Source organism: Enhydra lutris, unplaced genomic scaffold, assembly GCF_002288905.1.
Source record: "Enhydra lutris kenyoni isolate GAN:26980312 unplaced genomic scaffold, ASM228890v2 scaffoldscaffold3, whole genome shotgun sequence".
NCBI classification, from domain to species: Eukaryota; Metazoa; Chordata; class Mammalia; order Carnivora; family Mustelidae; genus Enhydra; species Enhydra lutris.
Genome location: NW_019154087.1, coordinates 21,147,998 through 21,166,385, shown reverse-complemented (window position 1 = coordinate 21,166,385; position 18,388 = coordinate 21,147,998). Strand labels below are relative to the sequence as shown.

Below are 18,388 nucleotides of genomic sequence, written 5' to 3'. Positions count from 1 at the left end.
TTTTCTACTGTGTTCCCCCTAGGAATCACCACCATCTTTCCAGAAAAAGATTCTAAGTTTTATTTTTACATTTACTTCATATTCAATCATTAGATATTTGTTGTTCTGCTGCAGTAATTCCAAGATTTACTTTTCCCCCTTAATTCCTGCTGCCGGATAATAGAGTCTGGCATTGACTATAGGACCAGCTACATAACTTGCAGGGCTCAGTACACAATAAAAATGAAGGGCTCCTTGTTCAAAAATTATTAAGAATTTCAAGAGGGGGGCGCCTGGGTGGCTCAGTGGGTTAAAGCCTCTGCCTTCAGCTCAGGTCATGATCCCAGGGTTCTGGGATCGAGCCCCACATCGGGCTCTCTGCTGGGCAGTGAGCCTGCTTCCCTTCCTCTCTCTCTGCCTGCCTCTCTGCCTACTTATAATCTCTGTCTGTCAAATAAATAATAAGTAAAATCTTAAAAATAAAAAAGAATTTCAAGAGGATGACAGTATTAGAGAACATTAAAGCAAATACGAAACATTTCTGAGTTCAGTGCCTTGTACATCGACACAGGATTCATGGCCATGAAGCCAGTCCTGACAGGTGATATCATGTAACTTCTAGAAGACCCCTTCCATCCTTTCTTCCTAATAGCATAAATGGTTTGAGAAGAGCCTTCTTTACAGGGCACTTTCATCTAATCAATAAAACTTGTTATTATTGTGACAGACACTGTTGGTTGCAAACCCACAACTTCCAGGTCTTTTCTGCTAGCATAAGGCTAGGTTGTCTAGATATAATTTGACTGGATGGGCAGGAGCTGAAGCCAGGAAGCCAGTAAGGATGTTAACAAACCAGGTAAGACATTATTATGACTTGGCCTAGGGAAGGAGAATGGAGGTGTGAAAGTGGTCACATTCTAGATATAACCTGATGGTAGAGCCAACAGGAATTACTGTTGGATTGAGGATGTTATACGAGCGAAGGAGGAATCAATGACCTTGAGGTTTTGGCTTTAGCACTTAGGATAGTGAGTTCTCACTAAATGACATGGGGAGGATTTCAGAAGAAGCAGATTTCAGGGAAAATTTAGAACATTAATTTTGGACATACCATGTTTGAGAAGCTTATTCTGAATTTGTACTTCAGAGGTGGGATAAGGACTAGAAATTTAGTTGAAGTCCTCAGCATAGAAATGACTTTTAAAGTCATGGGACTAGAAGAGATCCTCTAAAACAGGAGTATGTAGAGAAGCAGGACTAAGTCTAAGTCATAGAAGATTGGGGAACTGAGAAGTGGCAAAAGAGGCTCAAAAGGGGCATCCAAGTGCAACAAGAGAGTGCTTTATTGCAGTGTGTCTAGGAAAAACAGAACCATCCATTTGGCTGGTGTAGAAGAAGATGAGGACCTGATACTGATTGCTGAATTTAATAACATGGAGGTCAAGGTGAACTTCACAGAAAACTTTCATGACAAGACACATGTGTAGTGAGAGGAGAGAAAAAAAAAGGAAGAAGAATTGGAAAAAGCAGTTTTGGTCAGTATTATCAAAACAAAATTATGAAAATATAAAAGATGCTATATTTGTGCTGATTCTTGTCTACATGATACATGTGCCTTGGAATGTGGTCTTCTGGGTGGCTGAGACTAGGCTGTGTTTTCTCTGCAGAGCTTTCCAGTCCAGTTATAAGCATAGTCAGGCAGATACACCTTCTGGAAACCCCGAATGGTCGTTTCACTGTCATGGACGTCAAGGAATGTGATGATATTATTAATGAGTGAGAATGCCAAATGTATTGGGTTTAATGTAGTGTACTAACCCAGAATGCTTGGAGAGTGGAATCCTCTCTGTGTTATTTAAAACAATACAAAATCAACAAAATACAAATGACCAGGGGCAGTTTCTATTTGTTAGTCTTTTGCAGTGCCTCGTTAAATGGCCTGAGCTGTATTATTATGATGAAAATAAATGACACGTGGTGAAACCATTCCAGCCTTAATGATCAATCTTTGCCCAGTGTTAAGGCTGGAACACTGGTTTCTAAACAGGGCTCAATTTAAGGGGAAAAAAGTGCTAGTTTCCACCTTCTGCCTTTAAGAAAAATAAAAAATTAATAGCATGAATAGCTTTCAAACCAGGGACAAGGGGAAGGACAAGAGATGGCTGCACCAGATCTATAAGCACGCGTTGGTTCCATGATATATTGAAAATAACGGCTTTCCATTTCAGGTGTTCTGTCATCAGGCAAATTTGATCAGTGTTTTAGTCTGCTTGGGCTACTGTAACAAAATACCACAGACTAGGTGACTTATAAACAGCAGAAGTTTATTTCTCAGACCTGTAGAGGTTGGCGGTTCAAGATCAGGGTGCCGGAGTGATCAGGTTCTGGACAGGACTCTCATCCAGTTTGCAGACAGCTGACATCTGCATCCTCACATGATGGAGGATGGGTGGAATTTCTGGGGTTTCTTTTATAAAATACTAATCCCCATTATAAGGCCTCCACCCTCATGACCTAAGCACCTCCTGAAGACCCCACTTCCTGATACCATCACACTGGGCATTAGAATTTCAACATGAGTTTTGGAGGAACAAAACATTAAAAGTACAGCAATCAGGGAGGAGATTTTCAAGTGATCTTTGGGGGTAGAATGTAAGATTACTCGGCATGCAGAGAGATGTGCTGGGTAGGATGGAAAGGAACCTACCTGGGTATGACTGCAGGGTTTTAAACCTTCAGGCTAAATTCAGCTGTGTGGTCTCTCTAGGTTGGATTTCTGGTTATTTCCAAACCTCTGACTGATTTTCAGTTTCATATCTCCTGCTGCATGCTATATACATCTTTCCTGGGTTCCCACAGACCTCACAGCTTCAAAATATCCTTCACTAATGAAACCACCTTCTCTTTCTCTGTTTCCTTTATTTCTTTAATCAATGGCAACAGCAATCATCTCATTATCCAAGAGAAAACTTGGGAGTTATTCTAGGCTCATATCCCTCTTTTTAGTGCCCTGTTCTCTCTTTCTGTCCCCAGCTGCCATCTATTTCACTCCTTAATATATCTGGGATCGGTGTCGTCCTCTTTAAAAGTGTCCTGCTGTAGTTTCCACTTTCACCATTTTTCATTTGGATGGTTCCAACAGTCTCTTAAATGTCTTTCTTACCCCATCTCACCCCCTCCAATACATCTTCCTCAATGCCTCCACGGCGAACTTCCCAAAGTCTTTCAGTGGTCCCCACTCTTTGGCATGACTGCCTCTCTGATCTGCCCTTTTCTCCCTTTCCAGCTCTTCAGTTGCACCCTGGGCACCCCCTCCGCTGTCATGCTCACCTCTGGGGAAGAGGGCTTCTTTGACACTTCAGGCTGATTTATGGGTCTCCTTTGAGTTTTCCTCTCTCTTGTCCCTGGCAAAGTGCAGCTTTATAATATTTCCTGTCTCCCTCATAAGATAGTGAGCTCTGAGAGTTAAATATGAGACGACGGCAGCACTCCATGTCTAGCGAGCTCTGTTCGTTGAGCACCTTCAGGAAACACCACGCCAAGGCAAAGCAGCAGCAGCAGCAGCAGCAGCAGGTCAACAGTCAGGTCCAGTGCCCACCCTCTGCGTGGAGCCTGCCGCCCGAGCTAGCGGCAGTGGGAGTCTCTGATAAGCAGGCCTACAGTGCTCCTTGAGCATTATCCCCAGATGCGCAGCCAACTCTTTGGCTTTCTTGGAGATTCTGTGAACTGCATAATATCTTTGAACAAATCGCCTTCCCCGCATTAAATCAATTAGATTGGCTTCTGTGGTCAGCAGCCAGGAGCCCTTTCGTAGACCTCTTTATTAAGAGAACCCTGGAGTCCAGTCATCTCCCTCCTGCTGTTCCCAGGCTCTGCTACATGGAGTCACTACGGGGAAGCTGGCTCTTCACTCTTCAGGCTCCAATTCTGTCCACTCTACTGTGAAGCCTCCAGGTCCCAGGTCACTGTGCGGACTGGCTTCATCCTTCCAGGGGCCACAACGCTACCTTCTCCCAGCTTTCAGCCCTTAGTCCTCATATCCAGGCATCTTCAAAGATGCTACATGCTCCACGTTTGCTGGGCCAGGATGTGGTGGAAGTTTTAAAACACGCCACAGATTTTTTGACACCCCTTCCGTCAAGAGATGGATTATATTTGTTCCCTTCAACCTGCTCAGGTCTGTGATGAAAGCGAGGCCCAATGACTTCCAAGGCTGGGTTTATAGAGGTTGTCCTCATTTTCGGGCTCTCCTGGGACACTTGTCAGCTGTTATGTGAGAAGTCTAGAGCCCCTGAGTCCTCATGTTGAGAGCCCAAATGGAGAAGCCCACATAGACAGAGATGCCTGAGAAGCCCCACTGTCTGAGTTCTCCCAGCCCAAGCACCAGACGCATGAGTGAAGAAGCCTTCAAGATGATCCTTGGCACAGCCCTCCTTGTCTGATAGTGACTACACTAGAGGATGGAAGACATGGCCAGCTGACCCCAGTGAATTCCCAGACATGTGAACAAAATAATAAACAATTGTTATTTAAGTAAATATGTGGGGCTCTTTCTTCCACAGCCATAGATGGCCAAATATTTTTCTGCATTCAATGACAAAGGCCTGGGCAGCATGAGAGGGGAGGAGGAGTTAGTGTGCAATAGGCACAGATTTTTAGTTTGGGAAGATGAAAAATTCTTGATGCATAACAAGGGAACATATTTAATGTCCCTGAACTGTACACTTCATTTTTAAAAAAGATTTTTATTTATTTATTTAAGAGAGAGGGAGAGAGAGTAAGAGAGAAGATGAGAGGGGAGAAGGTCAGAGGGAGAAGCAGACTCCCCACGGAGCTGGGAGCCTGATGCAGGACTCAATCCTGGGATTTTGGGATCATGGCCTGAGCCAAAGGCAGTTGCCCAACCAACTGAGCCACCCAGGTGCCCTGAACTGTACACTTCAAATGGTTAAAGCAGTTTAAAAAATTGTATGTTTATGTTATCAAAAATTTTTTTAAAAGATTTTATTTATTTATTTGTCAGAGAGAGAGAGAGTGAGAGTGAGCACAAGCAGATAGAGTGGCAGGCAGAGGCAGAGGGAGAAGCAGGCTCCCTGCTGAGCAAGGAGCCCGATGTGGGACTCGATCCCAGGATGCTGGGATCATGACCTGAGCCGAAGGCAGCGGTTCAACCCACTGAGCCACCCAGGCGTCCCAATGTTATCAAAATTTTTAAAAAGGAAAAAAATCCTGGGCACTAAACAACTTTGGAATATATAGAGAAATGGGCATTTCTCTTATTAAAACAATTGGGCTTTATCTAGGACTGAACCTAGGGATTGAAGGTAATATCTATGTGAAAAATAAACCTCAGTCTTCAGGATGATGACAGCTGCATTTTAAATTATAATAAAAGCAGCTACTGTTTCTTCACTGAGGACCCCTATGAACCAAGTGCTAGTGTTGCGGACAGAAGGAAGACAGTCTCTCTTCTGTGTTACAGTGTAGTAAGCAGAGGGCAGAAGCGGGTTTGCGAGCATCCTGGGGAAGAGGTAGACAAACCAGGGTCACATGATAGAAAGAGACTGTTGCCCAGTGTACAGTGGTTCCACAGGAGAGCCCTGAGTAAATGCCATTTACTAAGAGGGGAGGAACTGGATAAAGAAGGGGTCATTTTGGGTTGGCTCTGTTTCTTCTGAGATGCTATTAGATGTCCAGGTGGAGAAGTTAAGTGCTCAGTGAAATACTAGTCTGGGGCTTAGGAAGATCAGGGCTGGAGATACAGATTTGTGGGCCATTGGACTGTGGGTGGGATTTAGAACTGACTCTAGGTAAGATTGCTAGGGAAAGCACAAAGTTTAAGAAGTGACCAGAAGGAAGAGACTAGGAAGGAGGCTGGGATCAGCCCTGGAAGGCAGCGGGCCAGGAGGAGAGTGTGATGTCCTGAAGGGCCCACTGTGTCTTCGGCTGCTGGGGCAGGGGGAGAAGAGAGTTGCTAAGTGACTGTGGGTTTGACACCAAGGAGGTCAGTGGTTATGTGGCAGTATCTGTGAGAGGTTTAAAGAGAGGGTCAAGGAGGACTTGTGAAATGGGGAATTAAAGACAAATCTTTCAGGAGAATTTTTAATCCTTTCAGAAGCAGAGAAACGGGACAAGAGCTGTGAGGTCAATTATGTTCCTGTGTCAGGTACAATGCCAACATTTCATTTAGTATGTGGTTTCATTTTTTTCAAAATTCTAGTTTCTATTTTAAAGGTAGAAAATGAGACACAAAGAAGATAATAAATTGCCCAAGGCCAAGTAATTAGTCGTTGGGGTTTGAGTGCAGGCTTATGTGAACCCAGAGTTAATCAACGAGCAAAACCTTTAGTATAGTCAATATATTTTCCCTGTATAAAGAGATCATTTAATCACATTTTCTAATAAATAAAGTATGTATGCCTGACTAAAATATTTCTTTGATAATTATACAGTGAAGTTCCAATATGGAAGAAGCTTCGCAGAGACCTTAAAAATATCCAATAAAATGTGCTTTATTATCTTTTTCCTAGAGAAGTACTAATTACGCAGTATCATTTCAACTAAAATCCAAATCCCAAGGGAAAAAGAGCGGAAGAGAGAGATCACAATTTTATACATTGTGCTGAGAAATAAGAGACCTTCCCACATGAACGCTAATCCAGTCAAAATAATTGGCCACTTTGGTGTAAACACCTGGGTACTCTGGGCTTCCGCAGTTTTCACCCCAACTCACAACACCCCAAACATAAGTTACATTGTTGACATCCTTACAGACTAAGGGGCCTCCCGAGTCCCCTTTACAGGCATCGATGGAACCGTCCTCTGTACCTGAAAAAGACAAAGGAAAAAGAAAATCACACATGTCCTTCCATTTGTCGAGGCTGCCATGCCGACTTCCTTTCTCCTCTGTCAATGGGTGTACCAGCTTTGGCTTTTTTACAGTTTGCTGATAGGAAATAGCACATATTCTCCCTCTCAGGCCCCTGCTGGGCCATAGAGCTGGAGAGGTGCAGGCTGGGAAACATTTTGTCTTCTGCTCATTCTCCATATTTAGTGAGTGCTTCCTGTGCTTCCTCCATTTTTTGCAAGTTTATACTCTGACGAGATTGCAATGTGAAAGCAGCATCCAATACTGACTGGGAAAATGACGAAATACTTCTTGCTTATTGAGTGCTTAATATGTATTAGTCAGTCATTGTTTTGATCCTAAACCACAACCCGATGAGATAAGTATCATTATTATCCTTATTTTCAGATGAGACAAATAAGGCACAGAGAGGTTAACTAATTTGTCCAAGACGAAAGAGCTACTAAGTGGCAAGAGGTTGGACTTGAACTCAAGGAGGCAGAACCCTTTGAGCTTTTCCTCCTAACTGTGATAACTGCCTCCTGGTAGGTTTTGTGCTCTTCTCCCCTTTTGTCCTCTGTCATCCTGAACTCCATTTAAGAAGGGAGGGCACAGGGAATGGTCTGTTTGCTTTCCTCTCACTCTTAGGACTTTCTAAGGTTTTTAAATCACTGATCCCAAAAGTTATGGGATGTCAGTGACTTTGCCTTTTTCTGGACTACACTATTTATAAGTGGTTTTAATAAAGCATCGTCAATGCATTACCCTGGCTTTGGTTCCCTGCCTTTGCGTCACCACCAAAAGCAGGAAGTGTTGTCGCTGTGTTAGTGATGTGGGAAACAAAAGCAAAAGAAATGTGGCTTAAATTAAATCTCCTTACAGTTCGCAGCCCACCGAGAGATACCTGAAACATGCAGAGCATGACCTTCCTCAAGGAATTCCCGGCTGCCTTAGTGCCTTAACGTTTAAAAGGAAACTTATCTTGTCAGCAGCTGCCCTTCAAGGTCCTGAAAGCCTTTGCTTCCAGATTCCCTGGAGACTTGCGCTATCCCTCACCCCCACGAATTAAAAAGTATACAATCAGTCATTCCTCACAGTCCCAGACAGCTCTTTCTGCCCCCAGGTGCCGTCCTGTGAGTAGGGAAGGGGTAAGGTCTTCGCAGGAGAGATAGGAAGCCCCTGACTGGGCACAGGAACTATTCCTGGCCGAGGGAGACTCGGAGACAGAGCAGAACAAGAGATAAAGGAACAAACCAAGACACAAGAGCTTCCCCTTCAGTTCCCAATAAAAGACTGCCACGAAAAGCTCTCAGTGGCAACCCATTCAGAACCCCTCTCACTGTGGAGAGCTTTTTCTTTCCTTTCTGCTCTCACCTCCACTCAATAAACTCTCACTTCAGTTCACCCTTTTGTGTCTGCGAGATTCCGTCTTCCACTCTGTGAAACAAGAACCCTGAAAGCTTGCGAAGTAAGGTAGGGGGGCTAGCACCAGCGGGACAGTAAAGGAGACCGTGGCAGGAGCCATCCAAAGTGCCATGGCAGTGCTGAGGAGGGAGGATTTACTTTCAACTGGACACGACTGAAATGGCTCATTCAGATTTTTGTTTAGAAAAAGTTGGGGTTTTGATCCTGGATTTGCCACTGATTGTCTATAAGACTTTAGGCAAATTAGATAACTGCTCCACGTCTCAGTTTCCTTCTTTATGAACATCCCCAGTTTTGCAGATGGGGACGCCTGCTCAGGGCCCCATGAGTCGTAATTGGTAAAAACTGGGATATAAACCCAGGCAGCCTGGTTCCAGACTCTGTGCTTTTAGTCACCTTACTATACGGTGGCGTAAGGAAGATTTGTTTTCCTCTTCGTTTTAGCACAAGGGATTGAGCTAAGGGCAAGGGAAGCAGCAGCCAGGAGGTCCGATGAAAGGGCCCACGGCCCAGAGCGAGGGGTGGATTTGGTGCGGAGGTAAGAGGTTCTGGTAGGGGGTATGGACACAGATCTTACGGAAACCACTCCGTGCTTACCTGCACAGTCCATTTCTTTTTCATAATAGCGACCCGGATAAAACCTGGAGCAGTTGTTGATTAGGCTAACTTCGCCCCACTGAAGTAAATTGACTTTTTGGTTATCTAAGCAAAGGGAGAGAATAAACATTGAGAAGTTGCAAATGAGAAATCTAAATAAATGCTCTCATCACTTAGTAAGCCACAAGGCATAGAGAAGATGATATATACTCCTTAACACATATATCAGCTTTTGAGGAGAGTTCATTAACATATTTAATCACACACCACTCCTATGTCCAGTATCTCCAATCGTCTTTTAAAACCAGTTAAAGGGCTGGCGCCCGGGTGGCTCAGTGGTTAAGCATCTGCCTTCAGCTCAGGTCACGATCCCAGGGTTCTGAGACTGAGCCCCGCATGGGGCTCCCTGCTCCATGGCCCCTTGTTCCCTGCTTCTCCCTCTTCCACTCCCCTGCTGGTGTTCCCTCTCTCGCTGTCTCTCGGTCAAATAAATAAATAAACAATCTTAAAAAAAATAGTTAAAGGGCAGTCCTGAACACATGCCTGAAGTCATCCTCATTTCACAGAGACCTGGCTGCTCTGAGATGAACAAGAGAACTCCCTCCCCTCTGATTGTTGAGCCCAGCAGGGGTGGAAGGGTGAGGGGAAGGTGGGGGGGGGGGAGAAGTCGGTGATTGGGCTTTTCTCACATGAATAGCTCCTATCGTCTTACATCCCTGATTTCTTTGAAAGTGCTTGTTAGAGTGAAAACAACCTTTTAATATAAGAAGTTAAATGAAGAAAATACATATGCAGTTATCAGCATATATGTTTTTGTGTGTCTGAAGTTTGTCTCCTGAGTGATTTGAAAGAGGATTTAGGATTTCCTTTTCATTTGAGTTGGAGATGTGGGGCTTGAACTTTTTCATGTAAGGAGAGAAAAGGGGCAGATACTGTTGCTGCTCGACAGCCCAGGAAGATAAGAAAAACTTAAGAACAGGGGTGAGATGTCTTGGGTGTAAGGAGCAAGTCTTTGCCCCACCTTCCTCTCCTTCTTTTCCCCAAGCTTTCGGCAATTTTTACACTCTAGGAGGGCAAGCACTGGACCTGATTGACAGGCAGCCTCATGCTAGCACAAAGTAGTTGCTTAATAAATATTTATGTAATTAATTCATCCATGAACTCCATAATCCAATTATACACTAAACAATTTATGCCAAATGACTTACCCCCTCACTTACTGTAGAAACTATCAGTGGACAGAGGCTTCTGACTATCTTGAGAGGACACCTCCACAGACCCTAGCAGTGTAGTGGGGATATAGTAAACTGTAAAACTAATATTCTTCTCTTCTGAGAAGCAGGGGGACACAAAAATTCACCCAAATATAGTGCAAATTAGAAAAGAGTTTCTTTTTTTCTCCTTCAAGTCTTACTTCAAGTTAGTTTTAAGATGCTATCTTTTTTTAGATTAAGAGTTTTTTTAAGAAATTAGTAATTTATTATTATTTTTTGTTTTTTTTTAAAGATTTATTTATTTATTTATTTGACAGAGAGAGATCACAAGTAGGCAGAGAGGCAGACAGAGAGAGGGGGATGCAGGCTCCCCACTTAGCAGAGAACCCAATGTGGGGCTCTATCCCAGGACCCTAAGATCATGACCTGAGCTGAAGGCAGAGACTTAACCCACTGAGCCATCCAGGCACCCCAGTAATTTATTATTTCTTCTAACTCAGTTGAAGTCTTTAAAAACTGGGAGCTCCTTTACCATGTGATCAATTTTTAATGGCTTGGGAGATTACTCCCTCTCCTGAATTCTTGTTTTGTATACTTTTTTTTTTTTCTTTTTTAAAGGGAGAGTGTGAGTGGGGAGGGGCAGAGGGAGAAGGAGAGAATCTCAAGTAGACTCCATGCTCAGAATGGAGCCTGATGTGGGGCCTGATCCCACAACCCCAAGATCATGACCTGAGCCCAAATCAAGAGTTGGACGCTTAACCAACTGAGCCACCAAGGCACCCCAATGTTTTGTATATTTCTTTAGGCACCTGTCACATTCTGCTGTCTGATGGTGGCATTCACGTCTGATGGCTCCTCTGTACTATAAGTACCTTGAGAGCTGGTCTTTGTTTCTCAGTCTTATAGCTTCTATACGCCTTGTTGACCTGGTCCATACTTTTCATCAGTGAAATCCTAGCACATTAACATTACTATTGTGAAGGGCTCAAAAAATGTGTTAAACTATATTTGATTAATGAGTAAAACAGTGCATAAGAACGTATCTACCAGTCTATAGGAAATACATGGAATAGAAGAATGTGTGAAATGCCACATCAGGGATACAATCAGACAAATTTAAGATGTGAAAATTCCAAAATAATGAACCAGTTTCTTTAATAAATACATTTTAAATAAAAGGAAGGGCTAACTGTTCTAGATTAAAAGAGACTTAAGAAAAATAGCCACCAAATGCAATGTGCAGACTTCGGATCCCAATGGAAATAACCCTGATTATAAAAATATTTTGTAAATAATTGAAGAATATTAAACACGGGATGGTTATTAGATGATATTATGGGATCACTTTCATTTTGTTGTGTATTAATGGTGTTGTGTTTTTGCTTTTGTTTTTTTAAGTCCTTACCTGGTAAAGGTATCTACTGGAATATTCATGGATGAAATTACATTATATCTGGGTTTGATTTAATATGCTCCAGGTGAAAAAATGTGTGGGGTAGCAGGGATATGTTCAATTGTCCTTCAGATCCATTCTCTACCCATCAATGCCATGGCCCCTGCCCAAAGAGCTTGATCTGAGGGACTGCCCCAATAGGAATCTCTTAGCCCCTGGTTTTCAATATAAAACCTCAACAGAAGAAGGGAGGGTAAGGAGAGAGGATAACAGGATTGGGGTTGGCTATAACCTTCCATCCAAAGTCCCCGCTTCTCTTAAGGCAGCCTGCTCTACCTTCGGCTCTTTCTCTTGGTAAATTCTTCCTCTCACATCTTCTGATCTAAGAGAGGCAGTTCTGGAACTGTTGGTCCCGGTTGCTGCATAGCCCTGTGGTTCCCCAACCCCCTATCCACATCCCTGTAATTAATCCCTTTATAAATAATCCTCCCTAATTATCCTATTGAGCTTGTGATTGATTCAGAGAGATAAAACAAAAATGGTAGAGTGTTGATAACTGGAAACTGGGTGATGAATAAGTAGGTTTATTATACTTTATCTCTACTCTTCTGTATACTTGTAAATGTACATAATAAAAGTTTTGTTTTTTTTTAAGGAACAAATGTAAGGACATAATGCCTTCTGGATAAACTAATTACTAATAAAATTTAGTCTTGGGTATTCAAACAGTCTGCAAGTCCAGGTTAATTTAGACACATATTTTATACTTTTCCATGTGGCAACTTTAAATAATGTGTTGGAGTCTATAAGACCAATGTAGTGAAGTTATTTACAAAGAGAATGTAGAAAGTCAAAAGGAAGCTAAATTTCAAAGCTAACTCTTCAAGATAAAGGGAAAGGCATTGGCTAATTTAATTCTAATCCAACTTCTTATTTAGCCAGTTTTTCTAATAATTTGTCCCTAAGTGTCTACATAGCTTATTCATACAAATGTTCACCTCAAGTCTTCTTAGAAGCTCAAGAAATAATTATGTTTTCTTCCTCTTTGTGGAATGTGATGGGCAGGGTGAGGCAAGGAAATGGGGGAGTGGTAGAGAGAACAGAGGGTTGTGGGATTACTGACTCACCTATACTTTGACTATTCCTTTGAAAACCATTTTTTCTTCCATCCTTGTCTCTCTAACAAACCCATAAAGTCCACGCTATATATGTCCCCATCACTCTGCCTTTTTTTTTTTTCTGAAAATGGTTACCCCTCAATATATGCTTCAAGATCACAGAGTGTGTAGATGTCCTTTGAAACTCTGGGTCAGGATCAGCTACCTAATTTTCAGGGCCCAGTGAAAAATAAAAATGTGAGGTGGAGGCTGCTGCAAAAATTATTAAGAATTTCATGATGGGGGCGCCTGGGTGGCTCAGTGGGTTAAGCCTCTGCCTTCAGCTCAGGTCATGATCCCAGGGTCCTGGGATCGAGTCCCGTATGGGGTTCTCTGCTCAGCAGGGAGCCTGCTTCCTCCTCTTACTCTGCCTGCTTCTCTGCCTACTTGTGATCTCCGTCTGTCAAATAAATAAATAAAATCTTTAAAAAAAAAAAAGGAATTTCATGATGATGACATTGATGATGACATCAGGGCAGTCCACTAAGCAAGGGGCCCTTTGGAGCCTGGGATGCTGGGCAATTGTACAGGTCTAATGCCTAGGAAGCCAGCCCTGGCTGAATGTTCATTTTTCTGGATTTGATTCTATGATTCTCCCTGAGTACTAGGTAATTAGCCCCTATCCATTTCTATTCCCATTAATTTCAACCCCTGGAGTCTAATGAACAACTTTTAAAACATGTACCTTTTTCTCGACCCCAGCCAGAAATAATGCATTTGTCGTTAGGTCTGAATAGATATGGAGACCAGGGCACACAGGCAGGGACAGAATGAGGCAGCTCACAATCTTTTCGGTTTGAGTGTTTTTTCAATTCAATCAAAGCTATGTCATTTTCATAGGTGGTTCCGTTGTACTTCTCATGAATAAAAATTTGATTTGCGAAGTGAACAATTACTTCCTTGTCCGGGTTTAACGAGTCTAGAAATGATGCCCATATTTGGTAATGGTATAGTTTACTGACGCTGTAACAGAAAGGAAAAGGGAGAGACGATATACTGAGGAAAAATACCAAATATAAACATGAACATCTGGTGCTTTATCTTTATATCCTCCCTTTTAAAGGACTTTCTTCCTTTTTCCAGATTTTTTAAAAAATTCTTGCATAATGAAGAAGTGTGATTAAATTCATGGGGTAGAATTAAAGTCAGTGGGTAAATGAAGAGATGGATAATCCACTTAAATGCTCAAGGGACATAAAGAACCCACTAACAGCCAGAGATGCCCAGAAGTGGAATGAATTGGCTACCTCTGGAGTGACACCATCATCACTGAAGGTGTTCAAGCAGAGACCAGAAAGCACGTAGCCAGAAATGTGGCTGAGGAAATGGGGAAATCAGGACACACATTCCTATTACTCTGCCAAACCCAGAGGTTCTCAGGGTGGAGACCCTGGCAGTATTATCCTGCGTTTAAGACTGACTTCATGTTGGGGCACCTGGGTCGCTCAGTGTGTTAAGCCTCTGCCTTCAGCTTGGGTCCTGATCTCAGGGTCCTGGGATCGAGCCCTGCATTGGGATCTTTGCTCAGCATGGGGCCTGCTTCTCCCTCTCTCTCTGTCTACTTGTGATCTCTCTCTCTGTCAAATAAATAAATAAAAATCTCAAAAAAAGAAAAAAGACTGACTTCACATTAACATTGCATTGTATTTATTTGCTCTCAAGCCTTTCTTCCTGTTGGACTGTGCTACTGGAGGTCAAAGATGGAGTCTAATTCATCTGTGGATATATGCCTGCATCTAGTATTGTACCTGGCATATATTCACTGTTTTAAATTTTAGTTGAAATGGCTAATGGGCCAAATATTGCTTGCTCCAATGCCTCACTCAATTTTCATACTATTTTTTACCTCATGGTTTCCAGCAAATTGGCATTTACCATCATTTTCTCAGGTAATCACCTAACAGTTAAATAGTGTTGTTCTAGGAACCAATGAGGTGTTCAGGATTCTTTTTATTTATACGTAATATTCCAAGAATGCTGTGAATCATATTAATTTTGGTTTTTTTTTAGGATTAGAAGTCATGAATATTGTTTAAAGGTTAACCCTGTTTATTCATTCAATTTACTAACAGATACTTAGTGTGTACCTACTGTGCTTTCCACTGGCACATAGAAATGAACAAAATCAGAAATATTTCCTGGTTTCATGGAGTTCAGGATCTAGGGAAAGATGCAGCAGTAAATGGATAATGATAATGGTGAAGATATATATTCTACTGTGTAAAGTGAGAGGAATGAACAGCACATGGGGTTCTGAGAACTTATCCAAAAGGCTTTGACTTACGGGAGTTAGGAAAGATTCTCTGAAGAAGTGAAGATTGAGCTAAGATCTAAATAAAGAGTAGCACTAACTAGAGAAACAGGTTGGGAAAAATCATTTCAGGCACGAGAAATAATATATGAAGGTCTCTGTGCAACAGGGAGCAAGGTGTACAAGAGTAGCTAAAAGAAGACCACAGCAGGTAGAGCAGACAGCAAGAGTTGAAGTCGTGGGGCAAGATGAAATTGGCAAAGGTAATTAGGGGTCAGATCATATGGAGCCTCATAGGCCATGTTAAAAATGTTGTTTAGATATTTTAGAAGCAAACAAGCCTGGCAAAACAAGTGTCTGACATCTTCAGCCTCCCTCAGGAAGAAGAGGACACTTCCTCCCACCAAAATTCATGAGAATATGCATTAAAAAAGTAGAAACAACATAGATTAAGACTACTGAGAGTGGTAGTCCATGATAACCCTGAACTCACTTTATCCCATGGACACACTGTATCTACACCTACATACAAAGCAATACCTCCTGAAGAAGAACAGGAGGCTAACTGAACAACTTCTGCACAACAACAACAGAGGGACCACAGAGAGAATGGTAGGAGAGACAGAGACATGGTAATAATGGGAATTCCAGGGGCGCCTGGGTGGCTCAGTGGGTTAAAGCCTCTGCCTTCGGTTCAGGTCATGATCCCAGGGTCCTGGGATCAAGCCCCACATCGGGCTCTCTGCTCAGCGGAGAGCCTGCTTTCTCCTCTCTCTGCCTGCCTCTCCATCTACTTGTGATCTCTGCCTGTCAAATAAATAAAATCTTAAAAAAAAAATAATGGGAATTCCAGACTTGATTCAATGACCTGAAGATGCTGGTGAGTGCCATTGTCTATGTCCCCTTCCCCCCCATCTTGATAGCTCAGATGGGTGTAGGGGCCAGACACTCTGGGGTGGCCTATAGCCTCAGTGACCCCAGATTCCTAGCCCTAACATCTCCAGCCATCCCCTATAGGTAAGCCCCTGCCTGCACCCATCCCATCTCCAGCTATCTCACTGAGGCTGTCGCAATACAGCGCACACCCAGACACCCCCTGTTTGTGCCCACTGTATCTACAACCATCACTCCAAAGTGGACCAGGTGGAAAGTACTCCAGGACACCTCCAGTCGGCACCTGCTTCAGCTCCAACCATCCCATCGGGCAGCCCCATATGGAGTGCCCCAGCCTGCCGGCCCCAGCTTCAGGTATCCTGCCATAGTGGCCCTGGTACAGAGCACCCTGGAACTTGCCAAGCCAGGCCAGTTTCAGCACCAGCTCTCCAGCCAGGTGGTTCCAGCATGGAGCACCCTGGGACCCCCAGGCCCATACCCACCCCAGCTTTAGCCGTTCCTGTAGGGTGGCCCCAGTGCAGCATGCCTTAGGACCCACTAGCCCATGCCTGCTTCAGCTTTGACCAGTCAACCAAAGCCTCCAGTACACACAGTCAACACAGGGAAGAACCTGCACAAGACCACTCCTTCAAGACTGGGAAAGGTAGCTTTTCTGCCTAATTCACAGAAACAGAGAAAGTCAAGCAAAATCAGCAGACAGAGGAATATATTCCAAATAAAAGAACAAACAAGACAAAACCCCAGGGATTTAAAAAAAAAAAAAAAAAAACAAAACCCTAATGAAATGGAAGTAAGTAATTTATCTAGTAAAGAGTTCAAAGTAATGGTCATAAAGATGCTCACTGAACTTGGGAGAATGGAGGAACACAGAGAAAACTTCAACAAAGAGTTGAAAAGGATAAGAAAGACCAAAAAGAAATCACAGAGCTGAAGAATACAATAACTGAACTAAAAAATATTCTATAGGAAATCAATAGCAGATTAGATGATCCATAAGAACAGGTTGGTGATCTGGAAGACAGAATAGTGTAAATTACCCAAGCAGAACAGAAAAAAGAAAAATAATTTTTAAAAAGCATAAGCTTAAGAGACCTTGGACAACATCAAGTATGCTAACATTCACATTTTAGGTGTCCACAGACAAGAGAAATAGAGATGGGCAGAAAACTTACTTGAAGAAATAATCGTTGAAAACTTTCTTAACCTGGGGAAGGAAAGAGACATCCAGGTCCAGGAAGCACAGAGAGTCCCAAAACAAGATGAACCCAAAGAGATCCATACCAAGGCATATTATAATTAAAATGGCAAAAATTAAAGATAAAGAGAAAATCTTAAAAGCAGAAAGAGAAAAACAGCTACAAACAAGGGAAACCCCATAAGTCAGCAGAGACTTTCAGGCCAACGGGGAGTAGCAGGATATATTTAAAGTGCTGAAAAGGAAAAGCTTACAACCAAGAATATACTATTTGGCAAGATTATCATTCAGGATTGAAGAAAAGATAAAGAATTTCCCAGAGAAGCAAAAGCTTAAGTTCATCACCACTAGACTGGCCTTACAAAAAATGTTAGAGGGAAAGCCATAACTAGAAATAAGGAAATACATGGAAGAAAAAAATCTTACTGAGACAGGTAAACATAGAGTAAAGGCAGTAAAGTAAATTGGCTACTTGCAAAGTTAATATGAAGGTTAAAAGATAAAAATAGTAAAATCAACTATAGCTAAAATAAGCAGTTAAGGGATACACATAATAAAAAGATACATTTTTTATTTAAGACATTAAAAACTTAAAATATGAGGGAGGGTGTAAAAAATGTAGTGCTTTTAGAATGTGTTCATATTAAGTGACTATCAGCTATATATGTGTGTGTGTGTGTGTGTGTGTGTGTGTATATATATACATATATATATATGGGAAGAGAGAGAGGTTGCTAATATGTAGTTAATATATATAAGCATCATGGTGAGCACAAACCAAAAACATAAAATAGATATACAAAAAATAAAGATAAAGACAAAAGAACTTAAACATAAAACTAAAGAAAATCATCAAGCCACAATGGAAGGGATGCAGGGAACAAGAAAGGAACAGAGAAGAACCATAGAAACAACCAATAAACAATGAACAAAATGGCAATAAGTACATACCTATCAATAATTACATGTAAATGAATTAAATGCACCGACTGAAAGACATAGAGTGGTTGAATGGGTCAAAAACAGGACTCAGCTATATGCTGCCTATGAGAGACTCATGTCAGATCTAAAGACACAAAGTGAAAATGAGGGGATGGAAAAAGATGTTCCATGCAAATGGAAACAGAAAGGAAGCTGGTGTAGCAATACTCAAACAGACATAATAGGCTTTAAAACAAAGACTGTAACAAAAGATAAAAGAAGAACATTACATAATGATAAAGGGTAAATCTAAGAAGAGGCTATAACATTCATAAAGATTTATGAACCCAATATAGGATCACCTAATTATACAAAGCAAGTATTAACATACATAAAGAAAGATATGGTAATACAATAATAGTAGGGGACTTTAATACACCATTTACATCAATGGATAGAGCAACCAGACAGAAAATCAATAAGAAAACATGGGCCTTAAGTGATACATTAGACCA

At 42.0% G+C, this 18,388-nt stretch overlaps 1 protein-coding gene across 1 annotated transcript in view; it reads right to left on the bottom strand.

Moving 5' to 3' along the window:
* Positions 1-6,475: 6,475 nt before the first annotated feature.
* Positions 6,476-18,388, bottom strand: part of LOC111155213 (complement factor I) — a 49,259-nt gene continuing 37,346 nt past the window's right edge. Inside the window, exons 12-14 of the mRNA XM_022515323.1 lie at positions 13,298-13,575; positions 8,849-8,953; positions 6,476-6,807 (exon numbers count right to left, since the gene is read on the bottom strand). Of these exons, the coding sequence (XP_022371031.1) occupies positions 6,590-6,807; positions 8,849-8,953; positions 13,298-13,575 (601 nt within the window). The 3' untranslated portion in view covers positions 6,476-6,589. The remainder of the gene's footprint in view (positions 6,808-8,848; positions 8,954-13,297; positions 13,576-18,388) is intronic.